Here is a 12,037-nt window from a genome sequence, read left to right on the forward strand (position 1 = left end):
TGAAGTTGATTGTTGACCTTGCAGCACGGGAGAAACAAGGTCCATTTAGTCGCTTCTAATCCTGATCTTCATCAGTTGTGCAGTTGTGGGGGAATTTCCCGTTTTTCTAAATATTTTTATCACTTTTTGATCATTAAAAGCTGCGGTTCAGAGTTCATTCATGACCTTCAATACGAATCTCACTGCAAGGCCCATTTAGTAGCTGTCCTGGAGCTTTTAATCAATTACATGATCTTCCTCAGCAGATGGGGAGACAAGTTAAACACCACTTTTAGCTCTTTAGTGCTCAGTAAAAACAATGGAAATTTTGACCGGTTTAAATTCCATTACAACTGGACTAACTGCATCTGCTGAGGAAGATCAAGTGATATGCTCGAGAGCTCCAAAACAGTTGCTAAATGGAGCTTGTGGTGAGGTTCTTTACACTGAATAACAACAACGGCAAGACATTTCTAGTGTGGTAGTCTCTTTTTTTTTATTTCCAGCGTTATATATATATATGTTTTTGCATCTGATAAGTTTTGATAAGTAAAAAAATAAACTATGTCATAAAATACATCTTGATAAAATACATGACACGATCTTTTCATGGAAAAAACTCGAAAGGAAAAGTCAAGTCAGGGGGTTGGGGGGGGGGGACACCTTACAGCAAGATGTTAACACCTATACGCTACACATTAGTAACCCTGTTATTTTCACTTGTTACAGCACAACAGTAGTATACACACACACACACACACACGCACAGTAGGCTATTGAGCATGATCTAACTTCACATCACATTAGGGATTTTCTAAAACACAAGATATCATCTCTTCTTGGATTACGGATGACTTTGTATTTGCATGCATTTTTAGATACCAGCACGAAAATCTCAAGTCTCAAGAGAGTTGCACCAGCAGTATTGAAGAAGTCAACCCTGTTACAGCCACAGAAAACACTTCATCTATACACAACATCCAAAAACTCACACTACAAAAGATTATTTGATAGAGATCATAGCTTGCTTGCTGGCTGGTTAGAATACAATTACAGTATCATTGCATAACTTCTTTGCATTCACAAGGCCAGAAGTGTTGGAGAGTTGAGACTATCTTTCTTGAACTCAGATGCACCGAGGATGCCTTTGAGGCTCTCGCAGCCCTCAGCCAGGGAATCAATCTCGGAGTAATTAAAGGAAAACACTGTGCGATAATTGCTACAAGTGGGACTGGAAGACATGACTGGTGTGCTCAAAGATTCAAGGTCGTTTGCCACAGATTTGTACAACGTTTCCCAGTCTGAGAGGCCGAAGGGGCCGCTCAGGTCTATGTCGGGGACGGAGGCGGCCGTCTCAGCCGTCACCGCCATCTCAAGGCTGGGCACCAAGTCATCCAGGTCGTCTCCTTTTAAGTCCTCCAGAACCTCTTCTTCTGCACTGGAACACAGCAGGATGTTGGAGTTCCCCAAAATGGCTGCAGCAGGGATACAAGGGATGCTGTCCATGTCTTGACCAATGGCGGCTTCTCCGATTGTTGCGTTGCTCTCTGGGGTTTTTCCATTCTCTAAGATGGACAGCAGCTGTGGGGAAGCCGGAGGGTCCTGCAGCATTGTGTTCACATCATTATCCTCATCATCATCATCATCATCATCACTACCATTTGCAGGGAGTTTGCAGGAGGGTTTGTGGGAGGCTAAGACCTGCTCCAGTCTCTCCTTCTCCTTCAGGAGCTCGGCGATCTCCGTCTGGAGACCGGATTTCTCTTCTTCGAGCATGTCAGTCTCCTGAGGTGAGGAAGGACAAAATCAGAAAAAGAGAGAAATGGCATGAGAGAAGCATGAAAACAGTTTTGCCCCCATGGTGCTCTGCAGTACATATTTGCTCCTGTGATCTTTAATGACAAGTGACATCTTACACTTAATGCCCTCAGCTCTGGAGGAGTGCATATGTCTCTATATGATTTCATAAAACAGCATACTTACAGCTTGCAGAGTGTCTATCAGCTCCCTCCGCCTGTTACGACACTTTGCTGCAGCAATTTTGTTCCTCTCCCTCCTGATCCTCCTCCTTTCCTCCTCCTCCTTGGAAGGCTAAAATCAATCAGAAATAGCCCATTTAAATGCGCCAAATACTGAGAAGTGTCGCCATACCAGCAGTTGGCCATTCAACACTATTTCACTTGCCAAAAAAAGAGAGAAAGAAAATAAAGCATATAGGTTGTAGTGTATGCTGAGAATACTGATCTGGTCGGCGCAGACTCTCTTTCAGTTCAGGCGTTAAAATGCTGCACCACTGGCTCGGTCTAGCCAGCCACGTGAACGCGCATTTTATGCAATTTCCCCCCATCTCATTCATTCATAAAGAGCGCTGTGCTCGTCACTCTAAAAGTATACTCGCTGCGCCAATTAAACATAATCCAATCACTTTATGTGCTACTCCCTGCAGAAATGTATTGACACGTTAATTTTCCAGTAACAGCAAAGAAAAAAGCATCCTTTTTCGCGTCCCTTTTAAACTATCGCGATAACTCAATTTTCATATTCAGTGGTGAGGAGTCGTGGGAAGGTATAGGAAGGGATATTATTGAAGAACAATACTGACTCTTTGGTTGCTTAATTGGTTCACTTATTGATTAATTGGCTGATAACTTGTAACGTTAGGCTATTTGATCACCTCCACCCCTCCCCACCCTGTTGCCTTATTGCATACCTGCGCTTTTTGCCCTTTCCTGTTGGAGGGCTTCGCCTTGTTTGCACCTGCCGGGGAAGACGACTGGTTCGCACCATGAGTTTTGGGCTTTGCACGGCTGGATGACGGAGAGACAGATGTGATGACTGTCGGCTGCACCATCCACCTTAGATCCGGCGAGCTTGAGATTGCAGTCACAGTCGGAACAAAGGAGTCTGCTGCACTGGTCTCAACATCCTGAAAAAAAAAAACAAGCCACATCACAGAGACATGCAAATGCATGCAGTCAAACACTAATTTAGCTTATCTGATGAATGAGCAGCCACGTTTATGGCTGACCTTTAGATGTGCATAAATGGTACATCAATCATATAGCTGAGGAATGCACGTACACACAAAAAAGACAAAATCAGTACTGTCTATGAATCCATCAAAAACAGCCACACGCATCATGACATCCTTATCACTCTTTTCCATCATCACCATCATCGTCATCATTCAAAAATGAAAGGTCACGACCAAGACACGCGTAAAGTACATTAAAAAACATTCCCCTGATATAAGACTGAACATTATTGCCTGTAGAGGTTGCTTATGTTTTTGCATAGAATCATTTTAAGCGGGTCAGACAGTAATCCTGCTTTTTTTTTTTTTTTTTTTTTTTAAAAGGCTGCAGTGACATTTAGTTGGATATGTGTGTGAAGAATTTGAGAAAGGCAACTTGTGCATTAATGATCCTGCAAGATTTCGTTTTGAGATGATAATTGTTTTGGGGGGGATGATCAGATCCGCTTCTACCTTGGTGTTGTCCACTGATGATGAAAGCGAGTCAGGAGGATGCTGGCTGCACCCAGGGGTGTCCCCGCCAGGCGATGCTGTGCTACAGCTGGACGATGAGTCGAACTCAGCGCTGGAGTCTGGATGCATGTTCTCATCTAAAATAAATTAATTAATTAATTTAAAAAAAATCACTGCATAAAAATATAGAGTAGTGTATCTATTCTAAGTAGAAAACTGACGCCCACACGCCTACTTATGTCCCATTTGCCGGACTCATAAATGGTAACTGTGCAGATAGTGGAGAGGCCCGCCTTTTATAGTGAGCTGGAATTTTATGAATGAAATCTGTGTGGTGAGACTGAACCATTTCACAGAGGGAAAGGTGAGGTGAAAATCGCGAGCAGATGCTCTTCAATTGAACAATTAAATTCACGAAATAACCAAAACGGCAAGATTGAGCAAGATTTTCATTTAAACTTATTTGGTTTATTCAAATATTTAAATTTTGAAAAATGGCGAGCATGTATGAAGTGACACCCCCGCCTGCAAGAGGTGCACATCACCATGAATGAACTACGTCATTTCATGTGCAGCATCTGCATTATACATTATGTTCCCTTCATGTCTACATTCACTGTGGCACGTTTATTATATTGGCGCATTCTTGGCAACATAAAGGACCTTACAAATGCCAGCAAATGATGGTAAATGCATCATATGAATTAACAATTTATAACAGTGAGCCTGATATATTAAGGATTTGATGTTCCCTCTGAGTGTCTCACATTGAAGCAATGCTATTTTACTCTTTAGGAGACTATAATGCAGTAAAATATGTCCCCAACTTAGCGTTCGGGGAAAATTACGGAAGCACACATGATTTAATTAACGCACAAAGCCTCTAACACACTGGCTGATTATTTATGAGCTGCTAAATTAAGTGTCATCCATACATCACACTGCCTTTCACCTGTCTCTGCATATGAATAGAGCTCCAGCAACAGATTTGTCGCTCTCTTTAAGCAGCCAATCGCCGAATGGACCGGTCGAGCCATATATAGCGTTTCCGGTGAGCAGTGGCTCGCTGTGGCGCACAAGAGAGGGGGAGAGAGAGAGAGGGAGAGAGAGAGAGAGAGAGAGAGCGCACAGACGGACGTGTGGCCGTGTGTGGCCCACTCACTCACCAGTCACAAAAGAAAGTGAAACATGCACCAAAAAGGCTCACCCGTCATGCATTGTACCTGATAACAGCGTCATTAGTTGCGCCTTCAATGACCTCAGGCGTTTCTTTTAGGACATGACGAGGAGGGTAAACACCTGCACTTGACCCATAGATTAGAATTTACACATAATGACATCATACTGGTGGGTTATTGCAGAGATTTTGAATATCATGCCCATGCTTTTCTAAAAATGTTACTGATTAAGTGGTTTGTTGGCTTTCCACAGTTTTTTCCTCCCATTTTAAAGGCCAATTAGTTGTGTTGATGCAATTTACAGGCATCAATTATGTAAGCTAAGCGTTATTCCCGCATTCAGTGCCTATAAGAAAAAGCTTGTATAGGCTGGATACGCTATATTTAGGTTTCAGATGACCTCACAGATCCACTGAAGTGAATGGGATGCCTTCTGAATAGAAGGGGGCCTCTCCCAGCTAAGAGGGGGCTGCGGCTCCCGGCTGCTTCCCGGCAGCCACGGCCCCTCCGGGCTCGTTTACCGGCACATCATTAGGTGGTCGGCCTATTCAGTCCGCCGGAGGATCAAGAGCAGATGGGGTTCAAAGGTCGGACGTAACTGCAGACACCATTCACAACAGCTCAAACACTTGTTTTCATCAAAGCGACTTGAGCGTGAATGTGCACAGGCCAGCGGAGTTTATTTTTAGGTTCAGTGACATCAGCCTTCAAAGTTCATGTAAATTAGGCAAATAGATCATTTAAGTTGCTCCTGTGAAAAACGCCACTAGTATGCAATTAAACTTGGGCTAAAAATAACTCCCTAATTACACAACTTAAGCCTATTAAAAGGATTTATATTAAAATAAAAATGGGGCAACTTGGATTAAACTCAACTAAAATTACCTCTTGCAAAATACTTGTGTAGATTATCTTATTTGTTAATTTAACTCTCCTCTGTGTTGCTGCAAGTTAATTGATTTGGCGTAATAATTTTTTCAATTATTATTATGGTCATTAACTTAATTATTATGGTCCCCAAATAGCCAACATGCCTCTTATTAAACCCATCTTTCATCTATATTATTACATTGGTTTTACCTTCTTAAAAACATTGTTCAAAACAAATAGTCTAGATCAGCATGGTTGATTTGCAAGCTGCTGCTCTCAAACAAAATACTCAAACAAGCCTGAAGGTAAATGTGTTGTTTGGTGTCCTGTTTCATTCCGCTGCTCCACAGACAGAGAGCTGCGACGCAGACAGAACACTCACTCTGCAGCTGTTTCCTGGAACCGCACGTTATCTGACGTATCGACGTATCGTACGTGGCTTCACCGCTGGCAAAACCGAAAAAAAGAGCCGGGTTTTGTTTTTCCTTGTTGAGTGATACCTCATCATAACACAAACAATCTTCGTTGCTATGCAGTTAAAAAAAAAAAAAAAAAACGAGGTCGTCACTGACGCGAAGGGGTGGAGTGTTGCTATGACAACCAGGAATGTTCAACAAAACACAAGCGCGGGAAACAAAACACAATCCTTTTCACCTAAATTGATGAACTTTGGCATAATAACACTATTATTCACACTTCACACGTTATTTAATGCAATTTTGACGCTTATGACAACTATTTTATTTGGACAATAAATAAACTTGTTGCCTGCACACTGTTTACTGGACTGCTAAATAAAGAGAGGCATTCCTGGAGGACCCCTCAAAGGTCCTTGGGATGCCAGGAAAAGAAAAAAAAACATAAATCCTACTATTGTTAAAATGGTGTTGGCTAGAAATTTGCTTTGCTCACTGTTTTCTGCCCATTTATAACTTTTATATGCACCAAATAAAAAATAAAAAAAAACTCAGCAAAATGTTGCTGACACTATTATATAAATCTGAATTGGGGTCACGGTGCTAGTTATCCATTAAGGGCTGGTTAACAGAAAAAAAAGTGTTCGATAATCTTGATTAGGTTTCATGGGAATGAAAGAAATAATGTAAAGCAACAGAGTGACTCCATTAAACTTTAAATTCTAAGAGCAATATAAAGTATAGAGGCTGGTTCAGTGTCAAACTTGCATTTCAGTAGTAGCTCCTCATGCAAATCCCAAAGGGAGCAGGGAAGACCTTTATAGACATGCTCGGGCATCCCTGAGAAAAAGCTGTCGTGGAAAAGTACACATAACAAACCAGTTCTCAACTCGCTCTGCAACTCAACACACCCTTGCATAAATCACACACACAAAAGGAACAAATACTGCCTGAGGGCGTGACACACACGTAACAGCTTCTGCTCTGACATGACTTTATAGTGCTTAGGTTGCAAGTTTACATTGAGTTGTTATGAAATGTTTTCAAAGGATTTTCCACACATTTCTTGATTCAAATTTGCCAATAAATACATTTCTTTGCATGTCAGATAAGCTAGAGAGATTCCTTCATATAATAATAATAAAAAGGTCTGAGATTTTTAATACTTAGATCAAATATAGGCTATTTATGAATATTTATCTTAAAATATGAATCTTTATATTTCTCCATCAAATGAATACTTGCATACTAGTCTATACCCAAAAGTAGGATATATGCCACATTGCACATCATTAAGCCAATTAAAAAACTTTGAATTTTTGATGCTAAAAATCTTCAAGCACAGCAGTATATTAGCTGTGTGTCCCTGATTTATCCTGCAAGAATTTCTGAAACCACAACTTATCAAAGTAAAAAAGTAGTGAAAGTGTAAAATGTATTTTTGCATTAAAGTCCATCTAAGCAAGAAGGTTAAAAAACAAGACAGCTGTAGCCCTGGTATGTTCATATCTTAGTACAAATAATAATATTTGAATGAACTTTTTAACAGGACAGAGTTAAAAATACACCAGCAGTGTGTGCGTGTGTGTGTGTGGGGAGGTTATTTTGACCAATTTGTTTGATACACTCAGTTCAGAACAGACAAATCTGCATGTTCAAATATATGTTTGATGTACTTTGTGTGTGTGAGTGTGTGTGTGCAGAGTGTATTTACCATTAGCCCAGTTCTCCAGCGTTCACAACAGTCTCTGTTTGTTTGTTGTGTTTTTTTTTACGTAAGGTCGTGTCGGCCAAAGTCGGCTGGTGTATTTCCCAGCAAGGTCCGCCCCTGTTACAGGATGCACCATATTAGGAAAATTACGTATTGGGGATCCCGAGTCTGGAATCTTCCATTTTTAGAGGGTGAGTTGAAAAAATATTTCTAAATGCTACTTTTTACATTAAAATTGCTCAAATAATCATTGAGCAGTAAACGTTTAGAGTATTTAAAGCATTTCTGAGCAATAATTGGCATGATTTATGCGTTTTTTGTCGGTTTTTCGATGTCTTCCTCCTCGCGGTGTCGGGAGAGGTGTGCTCCCCTCTGCCGACGTCATTCGTCTGCTCCGGGCTCAGGCTATAAAAGGGCTCCGAGCTCACAGAGTTGGCATTCAAACTTTCAGCAGCTGAACAACGACTCTAGGAAACACATCGGGAGCAGTACTTTAGAGTTCCTCACAAACCTACTGAAAGGGATTTCCTCCTCATCTCTACATCCCCCGCACCGGTAGAGTTTGTTTGGATCTTCCTACTTGGGTTTTTCTTCTTTTTTTGGAAAACGATCATGTTCACCGCTTTCAACACGGAGTGCGACTCTTCCTCCCGTTGCACCACCGCTTCCCCGTCCGGTGACAATCTGGGATATTATCCGTCACCAGCGGGATCTTACTCCAGCATGGGATCCCCCCAGTCTCAGGTATGTCTAGTTAAACATCACTAAACTGCTGTTACACTGTAGTATAATGTAACTGAATGTACTGTTGCTGGGCATGCTTTTTAAATAACAACTTTTATTATTTAGGCTACTGGATTTAATATCGTCATTTAAACATAGTGTGTAAATAATGACAATAAGCTGACTGACAAACATATATGGTTTTTACTGAGTTGTTCCTGAAATAGCCTATTGACCTGCGCTGCACACAGTGCAAGGCAATCTTCATTCATCCGCCTGGAAACTCCATAGAGAGACTGTAACGTCATTGTTGACATCATATGGATATTTTTAAACCATCCAGCTTTTTATAGACCCTGTGCTTCATTCATAGCCATCCTGCAATGCCCCCCCTCTAGTGAAAGTATACCAGATGTACTGATGATCCCATTGCTTTATTCCTTCCAGGATTTCACTGACCTGACAGCATCAAGTGCCTCCTTCATCCCAACTGTCACAGCCATCTCGACAAGCCCGGACCTGCAGTGGATGGTCCAGCCTTTGATCTCCTCAGTGGCCCCTTCTCACAGAGTTCACCCCTACAGCCCCAGCCCTGCCTACTCCAGACCAGCCATGAAGTCTGCAGCATCCAAGGCTCACAACTCTCCCAAGAGGGGCAGAGCAGATCAGGTAATTATTAAATTACCATAGATTTCAAGTGATATATATATATAACAAGTAGTAACCTCTGTGTTACAGTGTATTGTTCATCACAGTGCTGGAGTCTTAACCTTTTCTTGTGTGTTATGTGCAGGTTTCTGCTGAGGAGGAAGAGAAGAGGAGAATTCGCAGAGAGAGAAACAAGCAGGCAGCAGCAAAATGCCGCAACAGGAGGCGAGAGCTTACCGACACTCTGCAAGCTGTAAGTATCCCACAGATTTACCGTCATTCATCAGAATGCTTTTCTCGCCATAGCTGATAACAGTGTTATCAAACAGCCAAATTAACGCCACTTCCTGTGTTTCCCCCTCCCTTGCAGGAAACTGATATGCTGGAGGATGAGAAGTCCAGCCTTCAGAATGATATCGCTAACCTTTTAAAGGAGAAGGAGAGACTGGAGTTCATTCTGGCGGCGCACCAGCCTATCTGCAAAATCCCCTCAGAGCTTGACACAGATTTCCCCATGGTGTCCATTTCTCCTGCCCAGCCGCAGACCACCAACACAGTGGTGTCCACCATCCCTTCCAGCCAGCCAACCTTCACCTCCACCTCCAACTCCATCTTCTCCACAAGCAGCATTAGCAGCAGCTCCGTCCTCTCCACCGCCACCATCTCCAGCAGCACGATGAAGATGACAGACCTGGACGCCTCCGTCCTGGAGGAGTCTCTGGATCTGCTGGCAAAGACAGAGATGGAGACGGCGAGGTCAGTGCCAGAGGTCGACCTGTCCAACTCCCTCTACACAACTCAGGACTGGGAGCCTCTCCATGTCTCAGCCAACACCACTGACTTTGAGCCCCTGTGCACGCCAGTGGTGACCTGCACCCCGGCGTGCACCACCTATACTTCTTCATTCGTGTTTACCTTCCCAGAGGCGGAGACCTTCCCCACCTGTGGCGTTGCACACAGGAGAGGAAGCAACAGCAACGACCAGTCCTCTGACTCCCTCAGCTCACCAACCCTGCTGGCCCTTTAAAGACTCTTCCAAAAAACAATAATACTTCCTATCAAGCACATTTTCTTGATGTGTGAGATACATGTGCAGATCACAGGGCTATGGAATGGACTTGTACCGGAAAGCAAATTTATTTATGAGTTTATTTGCCTTTTATATATACAGACAGGTGACAAATTAAAGGAAAAAAACGACAAAGTGTCTGAGTAAGGTGTTGGAACTCTTCTGGAGAAAGATATTCCCTCATTTGATGTTTTAATGATGGCGGTGGAGAGCACTAGTCCAAAATCTCCTATAGGTGTTCAATTGGATTGAGATCTGGTGACTGAGAAGGCCAAACCTTTCAGTGACCCCTTGTGCCCTACGGATGGGGGCATTGTCATCCTGGAAGAGACCACTCCTACTATAACATCCCTCTCTCATTGACATTCTCAGTCACCTGAGGAAAGGTTGCTCTTCTGTTTTTCCCTTAAATATCGTACTAATGCATGAGCATCATGGTCAGCAAATATGCACTGTCGACCACAATTTCCGACCCTATTTGCTGACGTCTTTCCCATAGATCTAAATGCAGATGTCATTTAAGTCACCCTCCCAATTGAGACACTAGCCGGTTGAGCAGCTCCTGCCATCCGTGCCCAAACAATGAACCCTCTTTCAAAGTCACTTAGTTTTTTTCCTCTTGCCATCTTGATACAAAATCAGAATCAGCTGCTCAGCATTTTTATACAGGCCACAGAGCACGACTGCATGTTAATTGCTTAACTGTGCCATGCAGTGCAGCTGTGTGGAGGCATCTGCATCCGTTATGTTTCTCCACTGGTTTATTCAGGTTTTTCCTTTGATTTGTCACCGGTCTGTACTTGCCTATTACACCATTGTAGCAAGTTAAAGCATGTTTCAACTAATACCACCTAGTCGTTTTATGAGTTCATATAAGATTTTTATGGTGCTAGATAACAAAAAAAAAAAAAAAGTTGTTTAGTGTTATGTGATCAGAGCAATAGTTATTATAGATTCAGTTTGTTTTTCTGGTTGATGGAATGTGAGAGTAATTGTGAACTATTTGTGAAAACTTAAAAACTGACGTGCTTTGTCTTAACCATGGTCTGAGTGGTCTACTATCTCAGTATGAAGTTTTCTGTGAAAACGTCAGTGTTTTTAATTTATGAAATTTCAATTTATTTTTTTACAGAGAGAGTAAAGATGAATGTTGTTTGTAAGATATGTAAATAAAAGATAGTGATATTTAAATTCACTTATTTTTGTCTGGTGAGATCTGTCTTTCTCCTGTCAGTACACACACACACACACACACACACACACACACATTATCTCTATAAATGTATAATCAATACTCATATGGAGTTACAGAATAGCAGCACTAGTGATATTCAACTGACAATTTAAAATAAAGTCTAAAATTAGCCTCTATACGGGATAGCAGTATTTTTCCTGCACCTCAACTGGCTCTATTTATTGTTCCGTCTGTTGCCAAGGTTAACTATACGTCAGGGCTCTGACGTCAGTGCGTTCTTTCCATTTTTTTAATTTGCAAGCCTAGCGCGATGACGTCGTACTTCCATGCCCAAATATAGAAGTGTATGAGGACGCTGTCGCTGTCTGCCCGGAGAAAGTAGACGGGCTGCACAATTAAAACACTTTCTCCGCTAAAAACACTCCGATTTAGATATTTGTGTCTCCGTTTCTCTACAGAGAAAGTTGATTTGACTCGTCGGGTGTCTGTGGGAAAGATGAAAAAGGTGATGCAGTGCTTCCCTAACAGATGCGATACGTGGTCGTTGCAAGACAACCGCAGCACACACACATACGGTTATACAAGAGACATCGCAAGAGGATCCGAAAGCAACATTTTTAACAACCATCTACGTTGGTTTCATGTATGCTGTTCCCTCAGAAGCCCTGGCACTCCCACTTTCAAATGCGCATTGTTTTAAATAAAGCACAATATGCGACCCGAGAGCCCTCAAATAATTTATAAAGGCGCAGACAGCAGTT

The 12,037-nt window shown here is 42.2% G+C and overlaps 2 protein-coding genes across 5 annotated transcripts; one reads left to right on the plus strand and one right to left on the minus strand.

Annotated features, from left to right (window-relative positions):
* On the minus strand, positions 1-7,734 carry LOC122999728 (proto-oncogene c-Fos-like). Of its 4 annotated transcripts, XM_044376905.1 has the most exons (6): positions 7,645-7,734; positions 4,419-6,781; positions 3,467-3,603; positions 2,690-2,905; positions 1,963-2,070; positions 1-1,764 (listed from the first exon to the last, which is right to left on the minus strand). In XM_044376905.1, exons 2-6 carry the CDS (start codon positions 4,501-4,503, stop codon positions 1,060-1,062), a joined length of 1,251 nt encoding a protein of 416 aa, XP_044232840.1. In that variant the 5' UTR covers positions 4,504-6,781; positions 7,645-7,734; the 3' UTR covers positions 1-1,059. The 4 variants fall into 4 exon arrangements, with proteins under 4 accessions (XP_044232840.1, XP_044232842.1, XP_044232841.1 ...); XM_044376907.1 differs by lacking the exon at positions 4,419-6,781 and having other exon boundaries at positions 7,645-7,721; XM_044376906.1 differs by having other exon boundaries at positions 5,897-7,701.
* Positions 7,735-8,065: 331 nt separating this feature from the next.
* On the plus strand, positions 8,066-11,276 carry LOC122999729 (proto-oncogene c-Fos-like). The gene is made up of 4 exons (XM_044376910.1): positions 8,066-8,385; positions 8,812-9,033; positions 9,158-9,265; positions 9,383-11,276. Exons 1-4 carry the CDS (start codon positions 8,254-8,256, stop codon positions 10,037-10,039), a joined length of 1,119 nt encoding a protein of 372 aa, XP_044232845.1. The 5' UTR covers positions 8,066-8,253; the 3' UTR covers positions 10,040-11,276.
* Positions 11,277-12,037: the final 761 nt, after the last annotated feature.

This window comes from Thunnus albacares, chromosome 16 (genome assembly GCF_914725855.1).
Source record: "Thunnus albacares chromosome 16, fThuAlb1.1, whole genome shotgun sequence".
In the NCBI taxonomy this organism is placed as follows: domain Eukaryota; kingdom Metazoa; phylum Chordata; class Actinopteri; order Scombriformes; family Scombridae; genus Thunnus; species Thunnus albacares.